Source organism: Pygocentrus nattereri, chromosome 2 (assembly GCF_015220715.1).
Source record: "Pygocentrus nattereri isolate fPygNat1 chromosome 2, fPygNat1.pri, whole genome shotgun sequence".
In the NCBI taxonomy this organism is placed as follows: domain Eukaryota; kingdom Metazoa; phylum Chordata; class Actinopteri; order Characiformes; family Serrasalmidae; genus Pygocentrus; species Pygocentrus nattereri.
In genome coordinates, this window is record NC_051212.1 from 1,443,438 (window position 1) to 1,467,516 (window position 24,079).

General features: G+C 40.5%; 2 protein-coding genes across 7 annotated transcripts in view; one reads left to right on the forward strand and one right to left on the reverse strand.

Annotated features, from left to right (window-relative positions):
* LOC108443622 (zinc finger protein 850-like) overlaps positions 1–24,079 on the forward strand; it is a 225,995-nt gene that overhangs the window by 86,726 nt on the left and 115,190 nt on the right. The gene's annotated exons all lie outside the window — the stretch shown is intronic.
* Positions 4,654–24,079, reverse strand: part of LOC108443623 (zinc finger protein 850-like) — a 29,362-nt gene continuing 9,936 nt past the window's right edge. The window contains exons 1-4 of one of the 6 annotated variants that reach the window (XM_037532254.1): positions 11,447–11,486; positions 9,525–10,001; positions 8,680–8,751; positions 4,654–7,588 (exon numbers count right to left, since the gene is read on the reverse strand). In XM_037532254.1, the coding sequence (XP_037388151.1) occupies positions 5,665–7,512 (1,848 nt within the window). In that variant the 5' untranslated portion in view covers positions 7,513–7,588; positions 8,680–8,751; positions 9,525–10,001; positions 11,447–11,486 and the 3' untranslated portion in view covers positions 4,654–5,664. Of the gene's footprint in view, positions 7,589–8,679; positions 8,752–9,524; positions 10,002–11,037; positions 11,396–11,446; positions 11,508–16,899; positions 24,001–24,079 lie in introns of those variants that run through there. The other 5 variants (XM_037532255.1, XM_017724382.2, XM_037532256.1 and 2 more) reach the window with 5 other exon arrangements.

A 24,079-nucleotide genomic window follows, 5' to 3' on the forward strand; every position in this document is an offset into this window, starting at 1 on the left:
GTTTGGTACATCAGTACATTCGGATTACCATTCCGATTGCAAAAATTGCCAGACATGACAGGTTTAAAAAAAAAGAAAAAAAAAAAAAAAAAGACTAGGCTGAAAACTCACTTGTTCAGTTTAGATTTTGGTAGTTAATTGTTCCCCCCTAGATAAAGGCAGCAGATCCAGGGGTCCATGGACACAGGGAATTATAGTAAACTGAGACGCTGGTGCTGTCGTCCCGCTGCTCGCACACGGTCACTCAGGTTTGTGGACGATGGAGCGGAGGGATGCCAGACTGTTTCAGAGTGCTGCCGTGTCTGTGTGTCCTTCTGGTTCTCTCCTGTTAGTTAAGCTGTCAGTCAGATCTGCCGGAGTCGTTAGCCACACTCTGTAAATGTTTACATTCCCTGTTTATGTACAAACGGATAGAATAAAACTATTCAATCTCCCTGCTTTCTTTCCGAGTATACAATCACCCACATGTCCGGCTGGACACTGAAGGACGACCGACTGCCGAGCCCTCCTGCTAACCAATTCAGACCAGCTGCCCATGCCCCAGCTGCCACCACCTGCCTTGGATGAGCTGCCCACCCTACACTGATGTTCTCATGGACTCCTAGTTATTCCTAATACCAATATTACTGCTGTTAATATTAGTAGTATAATCACTTGTAGGTAGTCTGACCAGAGGAGGATGGGTCCCCCCTGATGAGCCTGGTTGCTCCCAAGGTTTCTTCCTCAGTTCCTCAGGGAGATTTTCCTTGCCACGGTTTTTTGTACATTCTTACAATCCTGTTAAAACTTTGTCTTCCAAAATTCTGTAAAGCTGATTTGTGACAACATCTGTTGTAAAAAGTGCTATACAAATAAATTTGATTTGATTGATTTGATTTTAGTTATTCAAATTCCAATGAAGTTGGGACGTTGTGTAAAACATAAATAAAAACAGAATACGATGATTTACAAATCCTTTTCAATCTATATTGAATTGAATACACTACAAAGACAACATATTTAATGTTCAAACGAATAAACTATTGTTTTTTGCAAATATTCACTCATTTTGAATTTGATGCCTGCAACACGTTCCAAAGTAGTTGGGACAGGGGCAACAAAAGACTGGGAAAGTTGAGGAATGCTCAAAAAACAACTGTTTGAAACATTCCACAGGTGAACAGGTTAACTGCAAACAGGTGAGTGTCATGACTGGGTATAAAGGGAGCATCCCTGAAAGGCTCAGTCGTTCACAAGCAAGGATGGGCGAGGTTCACCACTTAGTGAAGAACTGCATGAGCAAATAGTCCAACAGTTTAAGAACGTTTCTCAACGTGCAACTGCAGGGAATTTAGGGATTTCATCATCTACACTCCATACCATCATCAAAAGATTCAGAGAATCTGGAGAAATCTCTGCAGGTAAGCAGCAAGGCAGAAAACCAACACTGAATGCCTGTGACCTTCGATCCCTCAGGCAGCACTGCATTAAAAACCGACATCATTCTGTAATGGATATTCCCACATGGGCTCAGGAACACTTCGGAAAACCACTGTCAGTGAACACAGTTCGTCGCTCCATCTACAAGTGCAAGTTAAAACTCTGCCATGCAAAGCGAAGCCACATATCAACACCACCCAGAAACGCAGCCGGCTTCTCTGGGCCGAGCTCATCTGAGATGGACTGACGCAGAGTGGAAAAGTGTCCTGTGGTCTGACGCGTCCACATTTCATACTGTTTCTGGAAATCATGGACGTCGTGTCCTCCGGGCCAAAGAGGAAAAGGACTGTCCAGATTGTTTTCAGCGCAAAGTCCAAAAGCCAGCGTCTCTGATGGTGTGGGGGGGTGTTAGTGCCCATGGCAGGGGTAACCTGCACATCTGTGAAGGCCCCATTAATGCTGAAAGGTACATACAGGTTTTGGAGCAACATATGCTGCCATCCAAGCAGCGTCTTTTTCAGAGACGTCCTGCTTATTTCAGCAAGACAATGCCAAGCCACATTCTGCACGCGTTACAACAGCATGGCTTCGTAGTAAAAGAGTGCGGGTACTAGACTGGCCTGCCTGCAATCCAGACCGGTCTCCCATTGAAAATGTGTGGCGCATTATGAAGCACAAAATACGACAACAGAGACCCCGGACTGCTGAGCAACCGCCATGGTAGGTTTAAAGTGTTGGAAGATGTCCCATGTTTCAATTGAACAAAAGCATGTCCAGATTTTTCTGAGGGATCAGACCATTAATCATTGAAGTCTTACTAATAAGGGAGCATAAGGACTATTTTAGGAAGATCCATCCATCCATCCATCCATCCATGTTCTAAGCCGCTCCCCCGTCAGGGTCGCGGGGGGTGCTGGAGCCTATCCCAGCAGGATACACCCTGGACAGGTCGCCAGTCCATCGCAGGGCAGAGAGACAGACACAGACAGTCACTCACACCTAGGGGCAATTTAGCATGTCCAAATGGCCTGACTGCATGTCTTTGGACTGTGGGAGGAAACTGGAGAACCCAGAGGAAACCCACGCAGACACGGGGAGATTAAAGGCTAAAATTTTGGAGGATGCAGGTATGTGTGCAACCCGTTTGCAAAACATGCGAAGAAGACATTTAATTCCATGTGCATTTGTATCGATCCTAAAAGCTTACTTGTGTGTACAGATAATGGGGATATAGGCCTCTGACACATAGTTAGTGGTGGAGATCGGTGGCTGGTTAATCAACCCTGATTGATGCACAAAGCTAATTGATTGACCTCATTCAAAAAGTTAATAACTCCAAATAGTTATGCATTTTAACTTTTCAGTTCACTTGCTGAATTCATGATCCACATCAAAGGAAAAAAAGACCACTCAGGTCAAAAACAGACAATCTAAAACAAAAATTAAATGGGCAAATTTAATTCAGAAGTAACCATCATACACATTTTACTGAGTCTTATCAAACTGGCATAAGGTCAGGATCACAAAGTTGGACAAATACCAAAAATCACACACCCATGTTGAGTGTGCAGGAAAGGGGGTGGTGTTGCTTTGGGTGTACAGGTGCTGGTCAACGAATTAGAATAATTTGAAATAGTGCAATCATGAAATTCTTTGAATGCATTTTTTGTGCAGAAAGCAAATCAGGTGTTCACCGCACCTGTCCTACTCGTTAGACTAATCACAGAACTCGTTACCTGTAGAAAATTTGCTCAGCTGAGCTTTCCAAAAGGCCCATTTAGGCCATTTAACTGTGACACTGTTGTTTTATTGAATTAGAATAATGGAGAAACCGTTTCATTGAATTAGAATAAATGCTCGAATTTTTGTTTTCTGTGAAGAGTGTTCACTGTGCAGTATAAAGTCAGGGTTGAGTAGAATTTCTAAGTTGTAAAATCAATCATGGGTAAGCAGCGCGACCTCTCAACCGGAATAGTGGCTCAAATTCAAGCCCTTCGCCAACAAGGCTTGACCCAAACTAAAATTGCTGAGCAGCTCGGCATCAGCCAGTCTTCCATCTGCAAAGCTCTCAAGAAAAACTGCAGCAAGCGCACCAACTGTTCCAGCGTCCGAAAAACTTCTGCTCGCGACAACAAGCAGCTGAGAAAGATCGCAGTCAGCAACCGGTTCAAGTCCACTTCCGAGCTCACCGACTTGTGGAACAAGCAGACCGGCGCTGACGTCTCCAGATCAACCACTTACCGTCGTCTGCGCGAACTCGGCTTCAAATCTCGCGTTCCAGCAGTAAAACCGATGCTGAACAAGAAACAAATGGAGAAACGGCTGAAGTGGGCCAAAGAACACAGCGAGTGGACTGCTGAAGACTGGCAGAAAGTGGTCTTCAGTGACGAATCACGCTTCTGCATCTCCTTCGGTGACCAAGGTCCTCGTGTCTGGCGTCGTGGTGGCGAAACCTACAACCACGAGTGCGTGAAAAGATCCGTCAAGTTTCCCCAGAGCGTTATGGTCTGGGGATGCATGTCCGCTCGAAGTGTAGGGAAACTCTACTTCCTCAAGAAGACTGTCAATGCTGCCGTATATCAAGATATTCTGGAAACGTTCCTGATTCCGACTGTTGAGGAACAGTTCGGCGAAGAAGACTTCATATTTCAACAGGATCTTGCACCGGCTCATGCGGCAAAGTCGACCAAAGATTGGTTCACTAAAAAACAGCTTGAAGTTTTGGCATGGCCGGCCAACTCGCCTGACCTCAATGTCATTGAAAACCTTTGGGCCATCGTCAAGCGGAAAATTCGCGACAGAAAGCCTACTACGCTGGACCAACTGAAGCAGAACATCGCCACTGCCTGGGAAGCTGTGAGTGCGGAAACTTGCGACAAGCTGGTCAAATCGATGCCGCGGAGACTTCAGGCAGTCATACAAGCCAAGGGGGCAGCCACAAAATACTGAGAAAGTGATGATTGTAATTATAATAAAAATTATTCTAATTCAATGAAACGGTTTCTCCATTATTCTAATTCAATAAAACAACAGTGTCACAGTTAAATGGCCTAAATGGGCCTTTTGGAAAGCTCAGCTGAGCAAATTTTCTACAGGTAACGAGTTCTGTGATTAGTCTAACGAGTAGGACAGGTGCGGTGAACACCTGATTTGCTTTCTACACAAAAAATGCATTCAAAGAATTTCATGATTGCACTATTTCAAATTATTCTAATTCGTTGACCAGCACCTGTAGTCTCTACTAGCATTGCAACTGGGTGTTCATTTAACAAATCCAGCAAAGTCCATGAGACATTATATTATGTGCAAGCATGTAATTTGGGGCATACCCTGAATGCTGGGTTGGCCTCTCTGGCACAGTTTTGAATGGTTTAAATCACATTTAAGCAATAGGCTGTTCATGGTTTCATTAGGAAGCATAATATAAATTTTCGTAGCTATGCTGATGACACCCAGGTATACACTTATATTCCTTCTGGAGATCAAGACTCTGTAGACAGACTAACCAGCTGTGTGTCAGATATTTCTCAGTGGATGTCATGTACCATAACTGAAGTACAAAACCTGAGTGTGATCTCTGAGCTGTTTTTTTCCCTGCATATACATGCAGTCACTAAAATAGCTTTCTATCTTTTGAGAAATATCACTAAAGTTTGACCTTTATGTTCATGTATGTGTTACAAGCAGACTTGACTACTGCAATGCCCTTCTTACTAGACTTCCTAAGTTTACATCTGTTACAACTTGTACAAAATGCAGTAGCACGCATACTAAAAAAAAAAAAAAAAAAAAAGAGATCACATTACTCCTGTTTTAAAAGAACTTCACTGGCTGCCTGTATCATTCAGGATAGACTGTAAAGTTCTGCTACTAGTTCTGAGAGCTCTAAATGACCTTAAACCAGTCTGTTTCTGTTCCAGCTCATAATCTAAGATCTGCAGACAGTGGCCTCAGCACAGCAGAGCTGGTTGAGGAACTGAATCATGGCTCTTCATGCTTCTCAGAAGATGAAACTTGAAAACAGCAGTTTCTCTTCAACTTTGACTGTTTGGACAGGTGATTGTTTGATTTTTTTTTCAGTTGGTTTGCTTGAATAAGTCAGAAACTCCATGCTTGAGAAGAGGCTTGGATGCATATTAAGAATGTCTTCTTAGAAAGACGTAAAATCTTTGACTGAGCAATGATGGTTCAATTTTTTTCTTTCAAAGACATCAAAATCTTGTGTGCATCATATAATCTAAACATTTAAAGCTTTTCCCCACACTCTGTGGAGTGATGAAGTTTCTCTCCCATGTGAATGCGTTGGTGTTTCTTGAGGGCACCACTTGCTCTAAAACTCTTCCCACACTCTGGGCATTGACACGGTTTCTCTCCTGTGTGAATGCGCTGGTGTATTTGGAGACTACTCTGTTGACTGAAACCCTTCCCACAGTCTGAGCAGTGATACGGTTTCTCTCCTGTGTGAATGCGCTGGTGAGCCTTGAGGGCACCACTTTCTCTAAAACTCTTCCCACACTGTGAGCACTGATATGGTTTCTCTCCTGTGTGAATGCGCTGGTGTTTCTTGAGGGCATCACTTTCTCTAAAAGTCTTCCCACACTCCGAGCATTGACACGGTTTCTCTCCTGTGTGAATGCGCTGGTGTCTTCGGAGATGACTCTGTGTAGTAAAACTCTGTCCACACTCTGAGCAGTGGCACCGTTTCTCTCCTGTGTGAATGCGTTGGTGTATTTGGAGATTACTCTGTTGACTGAAACTCTTCCCACACTCTGAGCAGTGATACGGTTTCTCTCCTTTGTGAATGCGCAGGTGATTTAGGAAATTACTCTGTTGACTGAAACTCTTCCCACACTCAGAGCAGTGATATGGTTTCTCTCCTGTGTGAATGCGCTGGTGATTCTTGAGGGCACCACTTTCTCTAAAACTCTTTCCACACTCTAAGCAGTGATACAGTTTCTCTCCTGTGTGAATGCGCTGATGTGTCTTGAGGGCACCACTTTCTCTAAAACTCTTTCCACACTCAAAGCAGTGATATGGTTTCTCTCCTGTGTGAATGCGCTGGTGATTTAGGAGTTTATACTGTTGACTGAACCTCTTCCCACACTCTGAGCAGTGATACGGTTTCTCTCCTGTGTGAATGCGCTGGTGTGTTCGAAGATTACTCTGTTGAATGAAACTCTTTCCACACTCTGAGCAGTGAAATAGTTTCTCTCCTGTGTGAATGCGCTGGTGTTTTCGAAGATTACTCTGTTGAATGAAACTCTTCCCACAGTCTGAGCAGTGACACAGTTTCTCTCCTGTGTGAATGCGCTGGTGTTTTCGGAGACTACACTGTTGATTAAAACTCTTTCCACATTCTGAACAGTGATATGGTTTCTCTCCAGTGTGAATGCGCTGGTGATTCTTGAGGGAACCAATTTCTCTAAAACTCTTTCCACATACTGAGCAGTGATACAGTTTCTCTCCTGTGTGAATGCGCTGGTGTCTTTGAAGATGACTCTGTGTCGTAAAACTCTTTCCACAGTCAGAGCAGTAATATGGTTTCACTCCTGTGTGAATGCGCTGGTGTTGTTGGAGACCACTCTGAGATGCAAAACTCTTTTCACACTCTGAGCAGTGATAAGGCTTCTCTCCAGAGTGAATGCGCTGGTGTTGTTGGAGACTATTCTGTGTAGTAAAACTTTTTCCACAGTCTGAGCATTGATACGGTTTCTCTCCTGTGTGAACGCGCTGGTGTTTTCGGAGATTACTCTGTTGACTGAACCTCTTCCCACACTCTGAACAACGACACGGTTTCTCTCCTGTGTGAATGCGCTGGTGTCTTCGGAGATGACTCTGTGTAGTAAAACTCTGTCCACACTCTGAGCAGTGATACGGTTTCTCTCCTGTGTGAATGCGCTGGTGTGTTTGGAGACGACTCCGTTTAGTAAAACACTTTCCACACTCTGAGCAGTGATAAGTTCGTTTTTTGCCTGTAATCTTTTGTGTTGGTTTACGAGGCGTGCTCATGTGAAGAGCAGCAGGTATTTTCTGAGTACTGGAGCTTCTGGCCACCATATTCTCACATTCAGTCTTAACTTCCAGCCGTTTCATGATCTGCTTAGATTTTAATTAGAAATTTGCAGGAAAATGGTCACCGGGCACAGGAGACTTAAAAAAGGACATTATTCTGGAGGAGAAAAGGGAGAAAAATGAACAAACCGGTTGATCAGGGATTCAAGTACTTTTTTGTTTAAAAAAAAAAAAAAAAAAAAAAACACAAAAACATAAAAATGTATTTCTACCAAAGTGTTTTACCCATTGGGAGTCACAGAATCATTTACCTCAATCATATTGGGTTTTCAAAACATGCAAAAGGTCATTTTCTTATTGCACACTGAACATAACTAACATACATATGAAAGCAAAGATGTGCTTCACTATGATCACAGATGGCCCAAATTCTAAGACCACACAAACATAGTCCATACAAACAGAGAGAACACAGAGATACAAATATAATTCTCCTTAAATGAAATTTTGAATGACCTCATGCTCAGCGAAATGCCCAAAATCCTTTCCATTCTGGCTTTATTAGATATTGACCAAAAGATTTTAATCTAGTGTCTTGAATGATGGGTAGGTCTCTTTGGAAGAGTTTTAGAATGGTTTGAATCATATTTAGGTAATAAGCAGTTCACGGTTTCAATGGGAAATTATTCATAAAAATTTGTCATTTCTTGCGGAGTGCCTCAAGGCTCGTTTTGAGACGCTTTGCTTTTCTCTTTGTACATTCTAGCTCAAGGGAATGTCATCAGGAAAGAGAATATACATTTTCATAGGTATACTAATGGCACCCAGTTATACATTTCCATTCCTTCTAATGATCAAGGTACCACTGACAGAGTGACCAGATATGTGTCAGATATTTCTCAGTGGATGTCGGAAATTTTTTTACAATTAAATAATGAAAAAACCGAAGTATTGATCATTGGTACCCTGATCCTTAACAAGAAACATCACTCATTGGCTTCACATATTAAACCTGAAGGACGAAACCTGGGCATAATCTCAGATTCTCTGTTCTTATTGACCTTTCTAAGAAAACAAACAATCTATCCTTTATAAGTCATACAGAATGCAGCAGAACAGTTCCTAACAAAAAAACAAAATAGATCATATTGCTTCAGTTTCAAAAGAACTGCAGTGGCTACTGACATCATTCAGAAAAAATTTTAAAGTACTGCTTGTTTCTAAGGCTCTAAATTGCCTAGCACCCACCTGTATCACAGAATGTCTCTGGTTATGTTGCAGCATGTGATCTTGGATCTGCAGATACTGACCTGCAAACACCTGTAAAGTACAGAAAACATGGAGAGGCCTCATTCCATTATTATGCTTCTAAACTGTGGAACTCAATTCCACCTTTTTTTAGACAGTCAAGCTCATACTCACTTTTAAGAAGCATCAAAAAACATAACTTTTTAATGTTGCATTTAAAACTCTACATTTTGTGGTATTTGTCTTTTAACAATCTGTGTAGTTTCTTATATGATTCTAAAATAACACTTAAAATTAAAGATTTGTACAAGACATCATATCACCTGTCAGCTGCCACCAGCATAAGAAGTGCTATATCAATTTACCAGGTTAAAGCCACAAATACTGCAGCTACTCCCAAACCAGCTAAACAACATATAATCAAGCTATAAAAAGCCTTTCCCCTTCCAGGTACAACACCTTGTGACATATTTATAAAACGTACTTACATTTTATGCTAAGTTTACTAAGAAATATTCTCATTTTATAATAAACAAATTGTTCATAGTAATAAATGCAAACAACTTTCCAACAGTGCCCACATTTGAATTGTATGAAAAAAGGACAGCAAAACAGTCCAACAGTATTCTCACTAACTTGTTCATAACAAATGAACAGATGTCTAAATAAATTAATAGTATTTGCTGTACAGTCTACTTGTAGTAGGCCTCTTGGCGTGGATACTGTTTGAAAGGAAAACGTGTTCATCTAGTTTTATTTAAACTACTTTTATTTTGTGAGATTTTTAAGTATGTTATGGCACATGTGTGGTTTTAGTGATGCTCTATTTTTCTATTATTACTCACAATTAATTACAACCACCAGCCTACAAGTCACTTCTTCCCTCATTAGATTCATGAGACCCCGTGGAAAGGACTCAATTCAACCGATGAAATAACGTATCAGTATGGCAGACCGCGAGTTGTTGCTTTGCTCTGAATGTAGCATATCCAGTTATGCTTCTCTCTCAGTCTCTAGTGACACTAATTCTAGCTTTGCTTGTGAGAAGTGTACTTTAGTTAAATGTTCAACTGAGAAGATTATAAAGTTAGAGCCGCATCCTGAAGTTAGAAAAAAGCAGGGCAAGTCAGCAGGTCTCAGACTCGCTGTTAGAAGCTCCAGGTGAGACAGGGAGAGTGAGCAGGATCTCAACTCCGGCAGCAGAGCGGTTGGGTGGGGTCTCGGCGGTGTAGTAGTTAAAGCTACCCCACCCGAGCACCACTCATCTCGCATTCACATGTCCAACAGGTTTGCCCCACTCAGTGAAACACCCTCTGAGATGCCTGTTGAAAGATCACTGGTTAGTGGTGATTTTATTTTATGGCATGTGAAAACAGCTTCCCCCTTAGAGGCGCCAATATCGGTTACGTGTATACCAGGAGCCAGGCCGCCAGACATTAGGACAAATGTGAAGCTGCTAGCTAATCGTAGATATTCAAGGATAGTTATTTATGTGGGTACAAATGATGTTTGTCTGCGGCAGTCAGAAATAACTAAAGACAACCTTAAAGAGTTGTAAATTAGCTCAGACCATGTCTGGTGCCATAATATTCTCTGGCCCCATCCCAGTTCGACATGACGCCGAAATCTACAGCAGGTTATGGCCGCTGAACTGCTGGTTGTCCAGATGGTGCTGAGAAAACAATGTGGGATTTGTAGAAAATTTACTTCTGAGGGCAAGTCTGGTCTCTTGAGTCTGGAGGTTATCCATCCCTCACGGGAGGGTGCTGCTCTTGTTTCATTTAGCATAGCTCATACTCTCTCAGATAGCTGTCAGTGTAGGACAGTTGTGGGTCGAGGCCAGGCAGCAGATAAACAGGCTAAACCAACCCTCTGCTAGCTGTCTTGAGACACCACTAAGGTTCCACCCAATTGAGACGGTGTTCATTCCCTGAATAAAACAAAGCATCAAAAATCCTCAAAAATTTGCTCTAGTGACTTGATTAATATCAGACCAATTATACCAGTTTGCAGTGACAGCACCTTTGATCTAAAACTAGGACTGCTTAACAAAAGATCGTTTACGTCCGTTACTGCACGGAACGCTACCGTTTACGTCCGTTACTGCGCACAACGCTACCGTTTACGTCCGTTACTGCGCACAACGCTGCCGTTTACGTCCGTTACTGCACAGAACGCTACCGTTTACGTCCGTTACTGCGTACAACGCTACCGTTTACGTCCGTTACTGCACGGAACGCTGCCGTTTACGTCCGTTACTGTGCACAGCGCTACCGTTTACGTCCGTTACTGTTCAGTATAAACTCTCGAAACTGAGTCTTCCCGTTTTTACCGGCACAGCAGACACACAGGAGTTACCCGACTAGGCATGGAGCCGCTTTTAGAAGAGTTTTACACACGTTCAGCGCAGATTTAGCGCTGAAAACTAGTGCAACTCTTAGGAACTGTGGACCAGGAAACACACAGACGCAGAGAACGCGCCCCTCGCAGGAGAACCAGGATTAAATCTAGAAGGTATCTGGAGTGACTGCGGTCTATCAGTCCTCTCTCTTCCTCGCGCTAAAGCCAGTCTGAGCCACGTGATCTCCTGCCCACCCGCTCCCACAGAAGCGCTCCGTTTGGACCGTAAACCAGCTACAACAACCAGAAACTGCGTCGACAGAAAGTGGAACTGCCGCAAATTCCTTAAAGAAGCAGCATCTATCTAATGACCATCACTAAGACTGACTGAACTACAGCTGCGTTACAGGAATACACGGATCTTCACCTTCAGCAGATCAGCTCCTGTTTCCCTCCGATCCCGCAGAGCGCTGCTGCTTCTTCTCTTAGTCTTTGGAGAACCACCGTTACAGAGCTAGCGCCCCCAATTGGCGTCATCACGGTGGATCTGGGGGCGTTTTTTTCTAACCCCTTCAAAGTGAACTGGTCGAGATATTTGCAGAGTGCAAACTCCATGCGGTACCTCATCCCCCAACATTTTTTAGGAATATTGGTGGTCCAGATCTACTTTTGAGATCACTAGATTACCCATAAAGCTCTCTAATTTCCACCAGCAAGCTCTGCTGGCCTGGAAGCTGTGGTACATGCACACCTTTTCTCCTCATAGATCAATACTTTGGAATAATAAATACATTGCCATCAAATGAAACTCATTATTTCTGTCACATTGGCATTTCAAGGGTATTACTGACATAACAGATTCATTTAAGGATAATGGTAGTTGTGGTAAATGGTAAAAATGTATGAAAAATTTACTTTTCCTTTCAGTTTTAAGGCGTTTATCTCTGTATATTCTGTATCTGTATATATCTGTATGTCTCTTTTGATGAAAAGTTATCTTTGCTTTGCTGGCAAAAGCAAAAGGCTCTATATACTGTTATTAATAAAGGTACCATGCAGGTACATGATTCATTTATCAAGGTACAAACAATGTAAAGGTCCCCTTAAAACTCCAACAGTGGTTTTAAGGACTGATTGTGTACCTTAAATAAGTTTTTTATTCGAAAAGTAGATATTTATATTTTTTTATAAACTAATGTTTTAAAACAGGACTATGTAATAAAAAGCCTTGTTTTATGACCGTCTCTTTGTTTCTCTTTTCTGGTCTCAGCTAAGTTTGTTTCTTTTTTCATCTGTCAATCAAAGTCACACCTTTCACACAAAAGATATGCTGCTCTTGAGTATATTGTTAGTTTTTTTTTTATATGCCAATTTTTTTTTATTCATAAGAGCAAAATTTCCAGTTTAATTCCTAGAAATGTTCTTGAGAAATGGAATATTTGATTACCACCTTAAAATGCTAAATAACAAGAGCAATATAATTTGTTTTTCTTCATTTTGTATTTGCTACTGTAAATGTACCCTTTTAATGTAGTAATGGTATATGTTGTAGTGATATGTTACAATTGCTATAAATAATTGCAACAATAAAAACGTAAATCCCACCAGCAAACCCCACCTCCTGTGCTATGATTGAAGTTGTTCTTGAAGTTGTCATTATGTTATTAGAAGTTAAAAACAGCAGTCACTTTTTTATTTACTGAGGCAGTTATGAATTTAATAAAATGACATAAAATAATGGAATAAGAATGACAGATTCAACAAATAGATTATTATATAAACTACTACAAGACATTTGGTCAGAACTAGTGGTCAATGAATGCAGCAGATTATCTGAATTTCTCTATGAAAAATATTTATTAAAACTTCCCACTGACATCAGAATTACAATGTTATTTAGTATATTTTTAAACAATTTAATGTAGAGGAATTATCTTTCAAATTTTGAAAAGTTCTATATGTATATGATTTTCTATATGTTTAATTAATTAACAAAAATAGTCATTTTAACTTAGATTCACATTTATACACATCTTTATACACATCTTTGTTATGCAAAACTGTTCCCTTGTAAAAGAAAAAAAATGTAACATTTTGTATGTATTATGATATTAACAAGAATTTCATCATATTCTTGTTTTCTGCAGAGTGACCATGAGTCAGTTCAGTTTTCTTATTTTGTTTCCTCAATTTACGCACAAAAACTGATTAGGCTGCTTGAGTAATAGTTGTTCATTCAACCCTGATACCAAAGTTACCAAAATTATTGTTAAAAAAGAATATATATTTATCATTTATTACTGTAAACTATAGTTAATACTCATTAGCATAGAACATGCAGCCTGTGAAACTAAACACTCTTGATTTCTAGATTATTTTGAGCTAAATTTACAACCATGTTGCTCAATTTTTACCTTCAATTATTTTATGTAACGTAAAAGAAATGAAAATGTCTTCAAACAAATATTTCAATAATAACTTTTTGAAGAAAACAAATTACAACATGCCTGTCTCCTGCATTTTATATACTTTAAATGTTAGTTGTACATTTTTTATGATAATAGTCCTAAAACATTCAAGTCAGTAGGTTGTTATCAGAAGAATCAATTTTGTATCAATTTGGAGTCATTAGTTCAAATTAGTTATACAAGTAAGAAAGTCACATTTTTGTTCATCAAGGAAAGCTCTAAAAACAAAACTTTAATTTTAATTTTTATTTGAGAGGTTCTAAAAGCATTTGGTGAATTTCTGTATTTCTTGTTAGAAAATAACAAGAATTCACACTTCACAATATAATTTACACATCTCCCTAAGTATCCTTAAAAAAAGCTAGAAAATTATGTTTCATACAGCATAATCTCTGCCTGAGTGTCACAACTGGCCCCTCCCCATCCTGTCCATGTGCATTTGTTTTGGTTTAGACCCCTCATTGCGTGACTCCGCCCCTGATTGTCTCCACCTGTTTTCCACCTGTCCCTCATTTTCCATGTGTATTTAAGCCCTGTGTGTGTTGTTGTTGTTGTTGGAGTTATCTGCTGTGTTGTTCATTCTGGATTATGTTATGTCTGTTTATCATTCTATCCATATTGGCTCTATGATCCTGGATTTGCCCTTAATAAATCTCGCTTATCTCAGCACGTGCATCCGCCTCCTCGCTCCACGTTACAACTCCGCCCTGTGGTGAGCCCATCTATGGACCCACTTTAGTTTGCCTACCAGCCTGGCATCAGGGTGGATGACACCATCATCTACCTGCTGCATGGAGCTCTTTCTCACCTGGAGAAGCCTAGGGGCACTGTGAGAATCATGTTCCTTGATTACTCCAGTGCTTTCAACACCATACAGCCTGGGCTCCTGAAGGACAAGCTGGAACAGGCAGGGATGGACCATCACATAATGCATTGGATACTTGACTACCTCACCAACCGTCCACACTATGTGAGGACAAGGGACTGTGTGTCTGACATGGTGGTCTGTAATACAGGGGCCCAGCAGGGAACGGTGTTAGTACCGTTCCTCTTCACGCTGTACACTGCAGACTTCAGAGTGTATCATGGGCCTACATTAACTTCTGTGTGGACTCCACTCTCCCAACCAGGACTGTTAAATGTTACCCAAACAACAAGCCGTGGGTAACAAAGGACATTAAGACTCTCCTCAACAAGAAGAAGGGAGCCTTCAGAGCTGGAGACAGAGTGGAGGTGAGAACAATTCAGAGGGAATTGAAGACAGCTCCCACCCACTCTACGACACGGTGATGAGACAAAGGAGCGCATTCAGTGCAAGACTCATTCTACCGAAATGAACACAGAGCACCACAGTAAGTCATTCTTACCTGTGGCCATCAAACTCTATAACTCCTCCCTCAGTGTGTGATTCACAAAGTGTGGGGTTCGTCTGTGCAAAACTCAATACCAAACAGTTTATATGGGTAATAATAATAATTGTGTGCAAAAACTCAGAGGTACTATAATTTGAACTGCTTTACACTAGATGATTCATTTTTATTAGCACAGTCACCACCACTTTACTATATTCATAAGTACTTAAATCTTGTGTACTTATTGCAATTTTTCTCTTTATCTTTGTTTTAAATTATTAAAGTGTTTATTCTTTTACATACATGGTTGCAACTGTAACAACTGCAATTTCCCTCTGGGATCAATAAAGGATTCTGATTCTGATGTGCAACTCACCAAACTGCCACCTGCAGAAGTTCTCTGATGACTCAGCGATCATCAGCCTCATCACAAATGAAGACGACAGAGAGAACAGAGAACTGATTCAGGACTTTGTGAGCTGACTGGTGTCTGCGGAATGACCTACAGATCAATGCAGGGAAGACCAAAGAACTGGTGGTGGATTTCCGCAGGCGCACACATCCCCCTCCAGCAGTGAACATCCAGGGAACGGACATTGAAAGAATGGACTCTTCTAAGTACCTGGGTGCGCACCTTAACTATAAACTGGACTGGTCAGACAACACAGCTGCACTTTACAAGAAAGGACAGAGCAGACTCTGTGTGCAGAATTATAGTTTCTAGCTGCTTTTGGACCTAGGAGGTTACCTGAGTTTAGTAGCAGAAAATTACTTGACATCCAATATTTTATGTCTTTTACACAGTCCTCAATCTTGCTAAATTTAATTTTATCATCTGGTTTGCTTTATATATATAACTGAGTGTCATCGGCATAGAAGTGGAAATTTATGCTGTGTTTACTGATAATGGTGCCTAATGGTAGCATATATATTGTGAATATTATAGGTCCTAAAACAGAGCCTTGTGGAACACCATACTTTACTTTTGTAAAGACAGATGATTCGCCCTTTATGTTAACGAACTGATAGCGATCAGTGAGGTTATAGGACCAATGCAAAGCCCTCCAAATGCCTGTTGAAGTCTTATTGGCCAATTGCAGCCATATACGTCCAATAATTCAGTTGTCCTTAAAAAAAATCATGTAAGTATTAGGCCATGGGTACAGCACGTAAAGTTTCAGCTAAATTGGCAGTTGGAGGGCTTAGTATTGCTAAGATACAGATTTTTGGTTGGTATAGCACCCACTATTGAGTAATCAGTATCAAACTTGGTGGGCTTCACAGAATCATGTCAGGTATAAGAAAGTTTAATAAGAATTGGCTGAAGAAATCTTGATCTGTCGCCATTTATGTGAATTACGCCAAAACCAGAGGGACTTAATTGGTATGTGGCAGGCATATTTTTCATAAATATTTTATATATGTATGTGTGTGTGTATATATATCATTCTTGACCTCCAGACTTGCTTGAACATTTTGAGCCCAATATTGTGTTGATATCTTGAAAAACCTCAGGCTAATGGAAAAATATAAATGTGTCATATTTTGCCAATTATGACGGAAAACATGGGGGCGGAGCTAAATACATGCAGTGATGCGTTTATGTACAATAAATCAATGATTACAGGGAAGCAAGATTTTAGACTGCAGGCCCCATAGTTCAGGACATATGAGCCAAAATATAAAATGTTGCTCTATAGCACCACCATCAACTGGGGTAATTTCAGTTCACTGAGTAATGGGGTGGATTCTACACCTACCCTGCAAATTTGGGCTTTGAATAACTCATGGTGTCTTCTTGAAAAAGAAAAAGAGAAAATTCCTAACAAAAGAAATAGGGTTTCATGTGCCTAAAGGTGCTTGGACCCCTAACAAAAGCAATAGGGTTCCCTGCACCTAAAGGTGCTTGGACCCCTAATAAATATAGCCAGAAGCGGCAACGATCGGGTCCAAGAACCCATAAGCCCAAGATATTCTCAAGTACTTTGAGCCAAATAGGCCTAATAAGGCCTAATGCAGTTTAGGTTTTTCCAGGCACAGAAGCTGCAAAGAAGTCTGAGTTCAACAACAGGCCTTTAATTGTCATGAGCAATTTGTTTACATTTCAATTTACGAAGGTTTGAAAAAATAGATGAACAATGGTAAATTTTTTGTCTTTGTTGTGTTTGCAAAGTATTTTTTTCTCCATGTTATAAGCTTTGATAAGCATGACATAATGAGACCCAAGGCATACATAATTGGCCCTTTTAGCCAAAAGACCTCAGTGAAAGTGGGTCAGAATGGGGCCAAAGGTCTCCACGTTATTAAAATTGATCAGGGACCTCCATCAAAGATGTTCACCTAGTTTTATTCAGGTTGACCTTTTGACCTTGGTATAATAAGCTGTAGTAATTTAAATAAAACATTCAAAATACCAGAGAAGATGTCCAATTTATAACATAATGTGTAATTACAAAGTTATTCAGATCAGTGAACTGAATCCAATGACATTCCTTATTTATCTATAGGCTTTGGAGAATCATTGAAATAACATTTGTAAAGATTCTAGGTGTTTTTGGGTGTTAAAGTTACCCCTACAGGCCAATCAGCATCAACTTTTGCAAGCCATATCAGAGTTTCAATTTATAGATATCTTTATAATTTTGAGATGATCAGACCAATGACTGATGAGCTATAGCAATGTAAGCTAGCAATGCCAGGGCCACAATGCGTAAAAAAATTTAAATGTGCTGGATAATTATTTACCTAGCGAGGCTAGAGTATTTCTAGACCAGTTTTGAGAAGTTCGATTCAAATTCCATAAACTAGTTTGAAAAGTGCTATTTTCAAACATGTTACATTTACAGCATTTGGCTGACGCTCTTATTCAAAGCGACTTAGAATTTTTTTGATCATTTTTTTTACACAGGTAGGCTGAGGTGGTGCTGCCCAAAGGACTCTTATTGGAATAGTGTAGGTTGCTTTCCCCTGGTGGGGGAATGAACCCCAGTCTACAGTGTAGAAGGCAGAGGTGTTAACCACTACACTAACCAACCACCACAAACAGATAATGATTGAAAAAAACACTGCATTTTTTATGGAATTATAATGACAAAAGTGTTTAGTACACTGCACTGCATGAGGGCATGAAGTTATTATTTGACCAAAAGTAAAAATCTGTATAAGACACTCTTGGTTTTCTTTAATAGCATCCCCAAGCGGCCATACATTTTTGTTAGGTGTCGATATAGAGACAGGTATCAAGTATCATGATGACTGGCCAATCGTAAGCCTATCAAAAGGCTGCTGAAAGCTTATTGGCTGATGGCAGCCATAAATTTCAGTATATCGAAGTGTTCCTAAAGACCCACTAATAGTCTTACCAGTAGACGCTACTTACAAAGTTTCAACTTGATCAGATGTACGGATGCTGAGAAATAGCTATGTAGCATTTACAGTGCCCCCTAACACCCTATGCGCAGTAACTTCCTCACAGTCTCATTTGGAATACACCCATCAAGTTCCAAATTATTTGGGTGAAGGATTCTCAAGTGACAGATTTTTCAATTAAATAAGAATTATTTAGATTTTTCTCGAAGGATTAATTTGCATATGGCAGCCATATTGTTTATAAAATTAAAAATGTGCTGAATAATTTTTGAGTTTCAGGCTATGCTGAATTTCTTGACACCAAATCCATGAGGACAGGGTGAAAACTGTAGGACTAGTTAACAAAAGTAGTTTGTGCATATTATGTAAATTAGTTCAAAATCTAAGTAGGCAGAGCTAAATGGTCCAAATTACAAAGTTGTTTTGTTGGACCCAAGGAATCAGGAAAAATATGTGTCTAGTCCGTCAACAATCTCAGGAAGGAGTTAAAGGGCCAAACACATTGCATTGCGCAATAGCTCCCCCTTTAGGCCTATTGGGCTCATGCCTAGCACCTGACTAGTGGGCAGGACTACTACCTGTTGACCAGTGTCTCTAGGACTTAGTTTCATCTGGGTAATTCATTTTATTCAAGAAGAAGAATAAGAATAAAAACTCTAACAACAGGGTCCTACACATTGCATGCTTGGATAATAAGGAAAAATCCTAGCAAAATGAATAAGGTTCCATGCTTCCTGTTTGATCACTCATAGTAATTGTCTTACTCTATTTCTGCTACAAGACAAATAAAATAACTTACAAAATTTAAGTAATAAAAAGACAAAAAATATATAGAATATACATAGTGGTGGCCAACTCTAATAAACACTACAGCATATCACAGAGTCACAATTAAATCAAACTAATGTCCATTTAAAGTCACAACTGGGAAGAAGCTCTAGGTAAGAACCCAGAAAGGCTACATTTACATGAGGTTATACAGTCCCCAAAAGTGGAGTTACAGATCACTGGTTAAGAGAACAAAGAAGGTACAAAACATTGGTTACACGTGACCGTCATATAAAAAAAAAAAAACAAAAAAAAAACACCACAACAATTGTTAAGCACAGCACCTCAGAACAAATCACCATGCCAACCCTGGATAAAATAAGCAGGCAACAACTTTTTATTTACATTTAAGGTTGTACTTGGATTGATGAATGAGAGGCCTAATCAATAGTGTCAGCCTTTGGAAGATTCTTTTTAATTCTGGATCACATACACATCTGATTTGTGGCCATGCAACCTGGATAAAAACACTCAAATTGCAAAGGTACATGCATCCATCAACAAGCATGTTCTGCAAAATCCATGAGCCAGTGATCCAAAAGACTCAAAAACAGGGAAATCCAAACCAACAGAGAACGACAGATATAACACACAAAAAGCAGCACCGGACAAGGAAGTGAAAGCTTGGTACTCTGGGTCATACTCAAGCTTAAAAAACCGACGACTACAGTATGTGCAGAATTATTAGACAAGTTATATTTGAGAGGATTCTGTTTATTATTGAACAACAACTATGTTCTCAATCAACACAAAAGACTCAAATATATCAATGCTTAATATTATCGGAAGTTGGAGTGGGTTTTTTTTTTTAGATTTGGCTATCTTCGGAGGATATCTGTTTGTGCAGGTAACTATTACTGTGCAGAATTATTAGGCAGCTTAACCAAATATATACCCATCTCACTTGTTTATTTTCACCAGGTAAACAAATAACACCACAAAATTTAGAAATAAATATTTGACATTCAAAAACAAAACAGTTACCAATATAGCCACCTTTCTTTACGATGACACTCAAAAGCCTTCCGATCCATAGATTCTGACAGGTGCTTGATCTGTTTACGATCAACATTGCATGCAGCAGCCACCACAGCCTCCCAGACACTGTTCAGAGAGGTGCACCGTTTTCCCTCCCTGTAGATCTCACATTTTATGTGGGACCACAGGTTCTCTATGGGGTTCAGATCAGATGAACAAGGGGGCCATGTCACTATTTTTTTACCACTATTTACCTTTACTGGCCAGCCACGCTGTGGAATATTTGGATGCATGTGATGGAGCATTGTCCTGCATGAAAATGATGTTTTTCTTGAACAATACCGACTTCTTCCTGTACCACTGCTTGAAGAAGGAGTCTTCCGGAAACTGGCAGTAGGTCTGGGAGTTGAGCTTCACTCCATCCTCAACCCAAAAAGGTCCCACAAGTTCATCTATGATGATACCAGCCCATTCCAGTACCCCACCTCCACCTTGCTGGCATCTGAGTCGGAGTGGAGCTCTCTGTCCTTTACTGATCCAGCCTCGGGCCCATCCATCTGGCCCATCAAGAGTCACTCTCATTTCATCAGTCCATAAAACCTTAGAAAAATCAGTCTTAAGATATTTCTTGGCCCAGTCTTAATGCTTTATCTTATGTTTCTTATTAATAAGGTGGTCGTTTTTCAGCCTTCCTTACCATGGCCATGTCCCTGAGTATCCCGCACCTTGTGCTTTTTGATACTCCAGTAATGTTGCAGCTCTGAAATATGGCAAATGGCATCTTGGCAGCTTCACGCTTGATTTTCCTCAATTCATGGGCAATTATTTTGCGCCTTTTTTTCCCAATGAGCTTCTTGCGACCCCGTTGGCTATTTGCCATGAAAGGCTTGATTGTTCGGTGATCACGCTTCAAAAGTTTGGCAATTTCAAGACTGCCGCATCCCTCTGCAAGACATCTCACAATTTTTGACTTTTCAGAGTCCGTCAAATCTCTCTTCTGACCCATTTTCCCAAAGGAAAGGAAGTTGCCTAATGCTTAAGCACACCTTATATAGGGTTTTGATGTCATTAGACCACACCCCTTCTCATTACAGAGATGCACATCACCTGATTTACTTAATTGGTAGCTGGCTTTCAAGCCTATACAGCTTGGAGTAGGACAACATGTATAAAAAGGATGATGTGATCAAAATATTCATTTGCCTAATAATTCTGCACACAGTGTAGATGATGCCTGAATAAACTAGTGGAATTCCAATCTGCCTGGACATACAGCTTTATAGACACAAAGATAAGCAGTAGCAAAGATAGCGTTCATTGTACTCTCAACTGAAGGTGATCTGAATCCAAAAAAAAAAAAAAAAAGTCAAAATAGAATATTATTTAATTTATGATTTTTTTTGTGTGTGTTCTAACTAGTCACAATCTATCTGTTTAAGCTGAAAAATATAATATGAAAAGATCCACATAATCTACTGTGGCTTTTTGTGGTCTTATTCTGGGTTTAATTTAATGGAGCAAAATGGTTAAACAAAACAAACGAAACAGATGTGCAGAGAAAATGAACGGTGCTGGAAATTAAAAGTGCTGGAAATTAAAAGTGCAAGTTCATTAAAAATATTCCTGATTCTGCACGATGCAACAATTTGTGATGCAGACATTAAGTTGAAAAACTCATGCCTAGTAAAATGTATGAAAAAAGAAACTGTGGGAATGAAGCTCAGAAAATACATATACTGTGAAAAGGTTATGCATCAATACACAGTCAGACAATAAGACCTTGATAATCTCTTCTACAGCTGAAGCCTGACCAAAATGCTCTCCCTCAACATTAAAAAAAATACTGAACAGTTTTCTTTTAATCAGTGAGAACAGCAAAACTCAACTCATCACTGTGCCATTCAGCGGAAGGTCTCAATCATGGCCCTTCTCACTCAACACAGAGCTGATTGAGGAAATGAATAACAGCTCTTCACAGGTGTTTTCAGACAAAGTCAATCACTGACCTGTGATCCAAGGAGCTCTGGTATCAAGTACAATTATGAATGTGCTTGTGTTCTAACTTGGTGTTCATTATGGACAAACCATGACTAACACAGAAGTGCAATAACAATTCACCATTCAAGTTTAGAGCAAGCAGGCCGTTTTTCCCGATCACCCCCTCTGGGCTTCCCAGTCATTGTAACCATTAGCAGTGAAGTCTCTCAGCTAGACTACGGAGTCTGTAGGTGGGGCCATTTCCAGAACCTACCCACTCGCTCCAAGAAGGTTGAATACTCTGAACTGTTGTTTGGTGCTTAGGCACACACAGTCAGAGTTTTCCTCCTTGCAATGTTAATTTTTATTGAGGTGACCATCTCGTCCATCAGGACAAGTTCCAACTACACATCAGCCAGCTGGGGACTTGTGAGTATACACCCACCCAGTGCCTCTCGCTCTGTGCAACTCCTATGAAGAAGAGACCACCCTCTAGTCAAGGAGTTTGGTTTCAAAGCAGAAATTGTGGGTGGAGATGAGGCCAGCAATATCTTCTTGTTACCTTTCAAGCTTCTGCACAATCTCTGGCTCCTTTCCCCCAGTGAGGTTAGTCTCCACATGCCAAGAGACAGTTTCCGGTGCAGGGGTCCATGCCGCCAAGGTCCTCCCTGCCATCTCCCACCACTGGTCCCACTTGCTGGATCTTGTGGGTGATGGGTCCACTTGCCCGGCAAGGTGATGAGGGTTCCCCTGCAACCAGGTGCTTGCCAATATGCAGTTTCATTCAGACGTGAATCCTCTGGTGAATCTTGAGGGCATCACTTTGTCTAAAAGTCTTCCCACATTCAAAGCAGTAATACGGTTTCTCTCCCCTGTGAATGCGCTGGTGTCTTTCAAGATTAGTCTGTACAGAAAAACATTTCCCACACTCTGAGCAGTGATATGGTTTCTCTCCCGTGTGAATACGTTGATGTATTTGGAGATGATTCTGTGTAGTAAAATTCTTCCTACACTCTGAGCAGTAATAAGGTTTCTCTCCTGTGTGAATGCGCTGATGTATTCTGAGGATGCTACTTTCTCTAAAATTCTGTCCACAGTCTGAGCAGTGATACGGTTTCTCTCCTGTGTGAATGCGCTGGTGTGAATGAAGATGACTTTGTCGACTAAATCTCTTCCCACACTCTGAGCAGTAATACGGTTTTTCTCCTGTGTGAATGCGCTGGTGTTTTCTGAGGTCACTACTTTCTCTAAAATTCTGTCCACAGTCTGAGCAATAATATGGTTTTTCTCCTGTGTGAATGCGCTGGTGTGAATGAAGATGACTCTGTTGGCTAAAACTCTTCCCACACTCTAAACATTGATATGGTTTCTCTCCTGTGTGAATGCGCTGGTGTGAACGGAGATGACTCTGACGACTAAATCTCTTCCCACACTCTGAACATTGATACGGTTTCTCTCCTGTGTGAATGTGCTGGTGTTTCTTGAGGGTATCACCTTCCATGAAACTCTTCCCACACTCTGAGCAGTGACACGATTTTTCTCCTGTGTGAATGCACTGGTGTTTTCGGAGGTCACTACTTTCTCTAAAATTCTGTCCACAGTCTGAGCAGTAATATGGTTTTTCTCCTGTGTGAATGTGCTGGTGTTTCTTTAGGGTATCACCTTCCATGAAACTCTTCCCACACTCTGAGCAGTGATACGGTTTCTCTCCAGTGTGAATGCACTGGTGTGTTTTGAGACGATCCTGTGTTGTAAAACTTTTTCTACACTCTGAGCAGTAGTGAGCTCTTTTTTCTACTGTAGTCTTCTGTCTTCGTCTGCAAGGTGAGTTCATGTGAAGACCATCAGAAGAAGGTTTTCTGAGTACTGGAGCTTCTGGACACCATATTCTCACCTTCAGCCTTAATTTATTTAAGCAGCTTCTTGATGCATTTGTGGATGTTACTTAGATATGTGCAGGAAGGCACTTGCAAAGCACTTCATCAGGTCATCTGGAGCAGGAGATCATTCTGGAGGAGAAAACAAAACAAACAAAAAAAAAAAAAAAAACAGGTTATTCAGAAATTCTAGTAGACCAGAAAAAAAAAA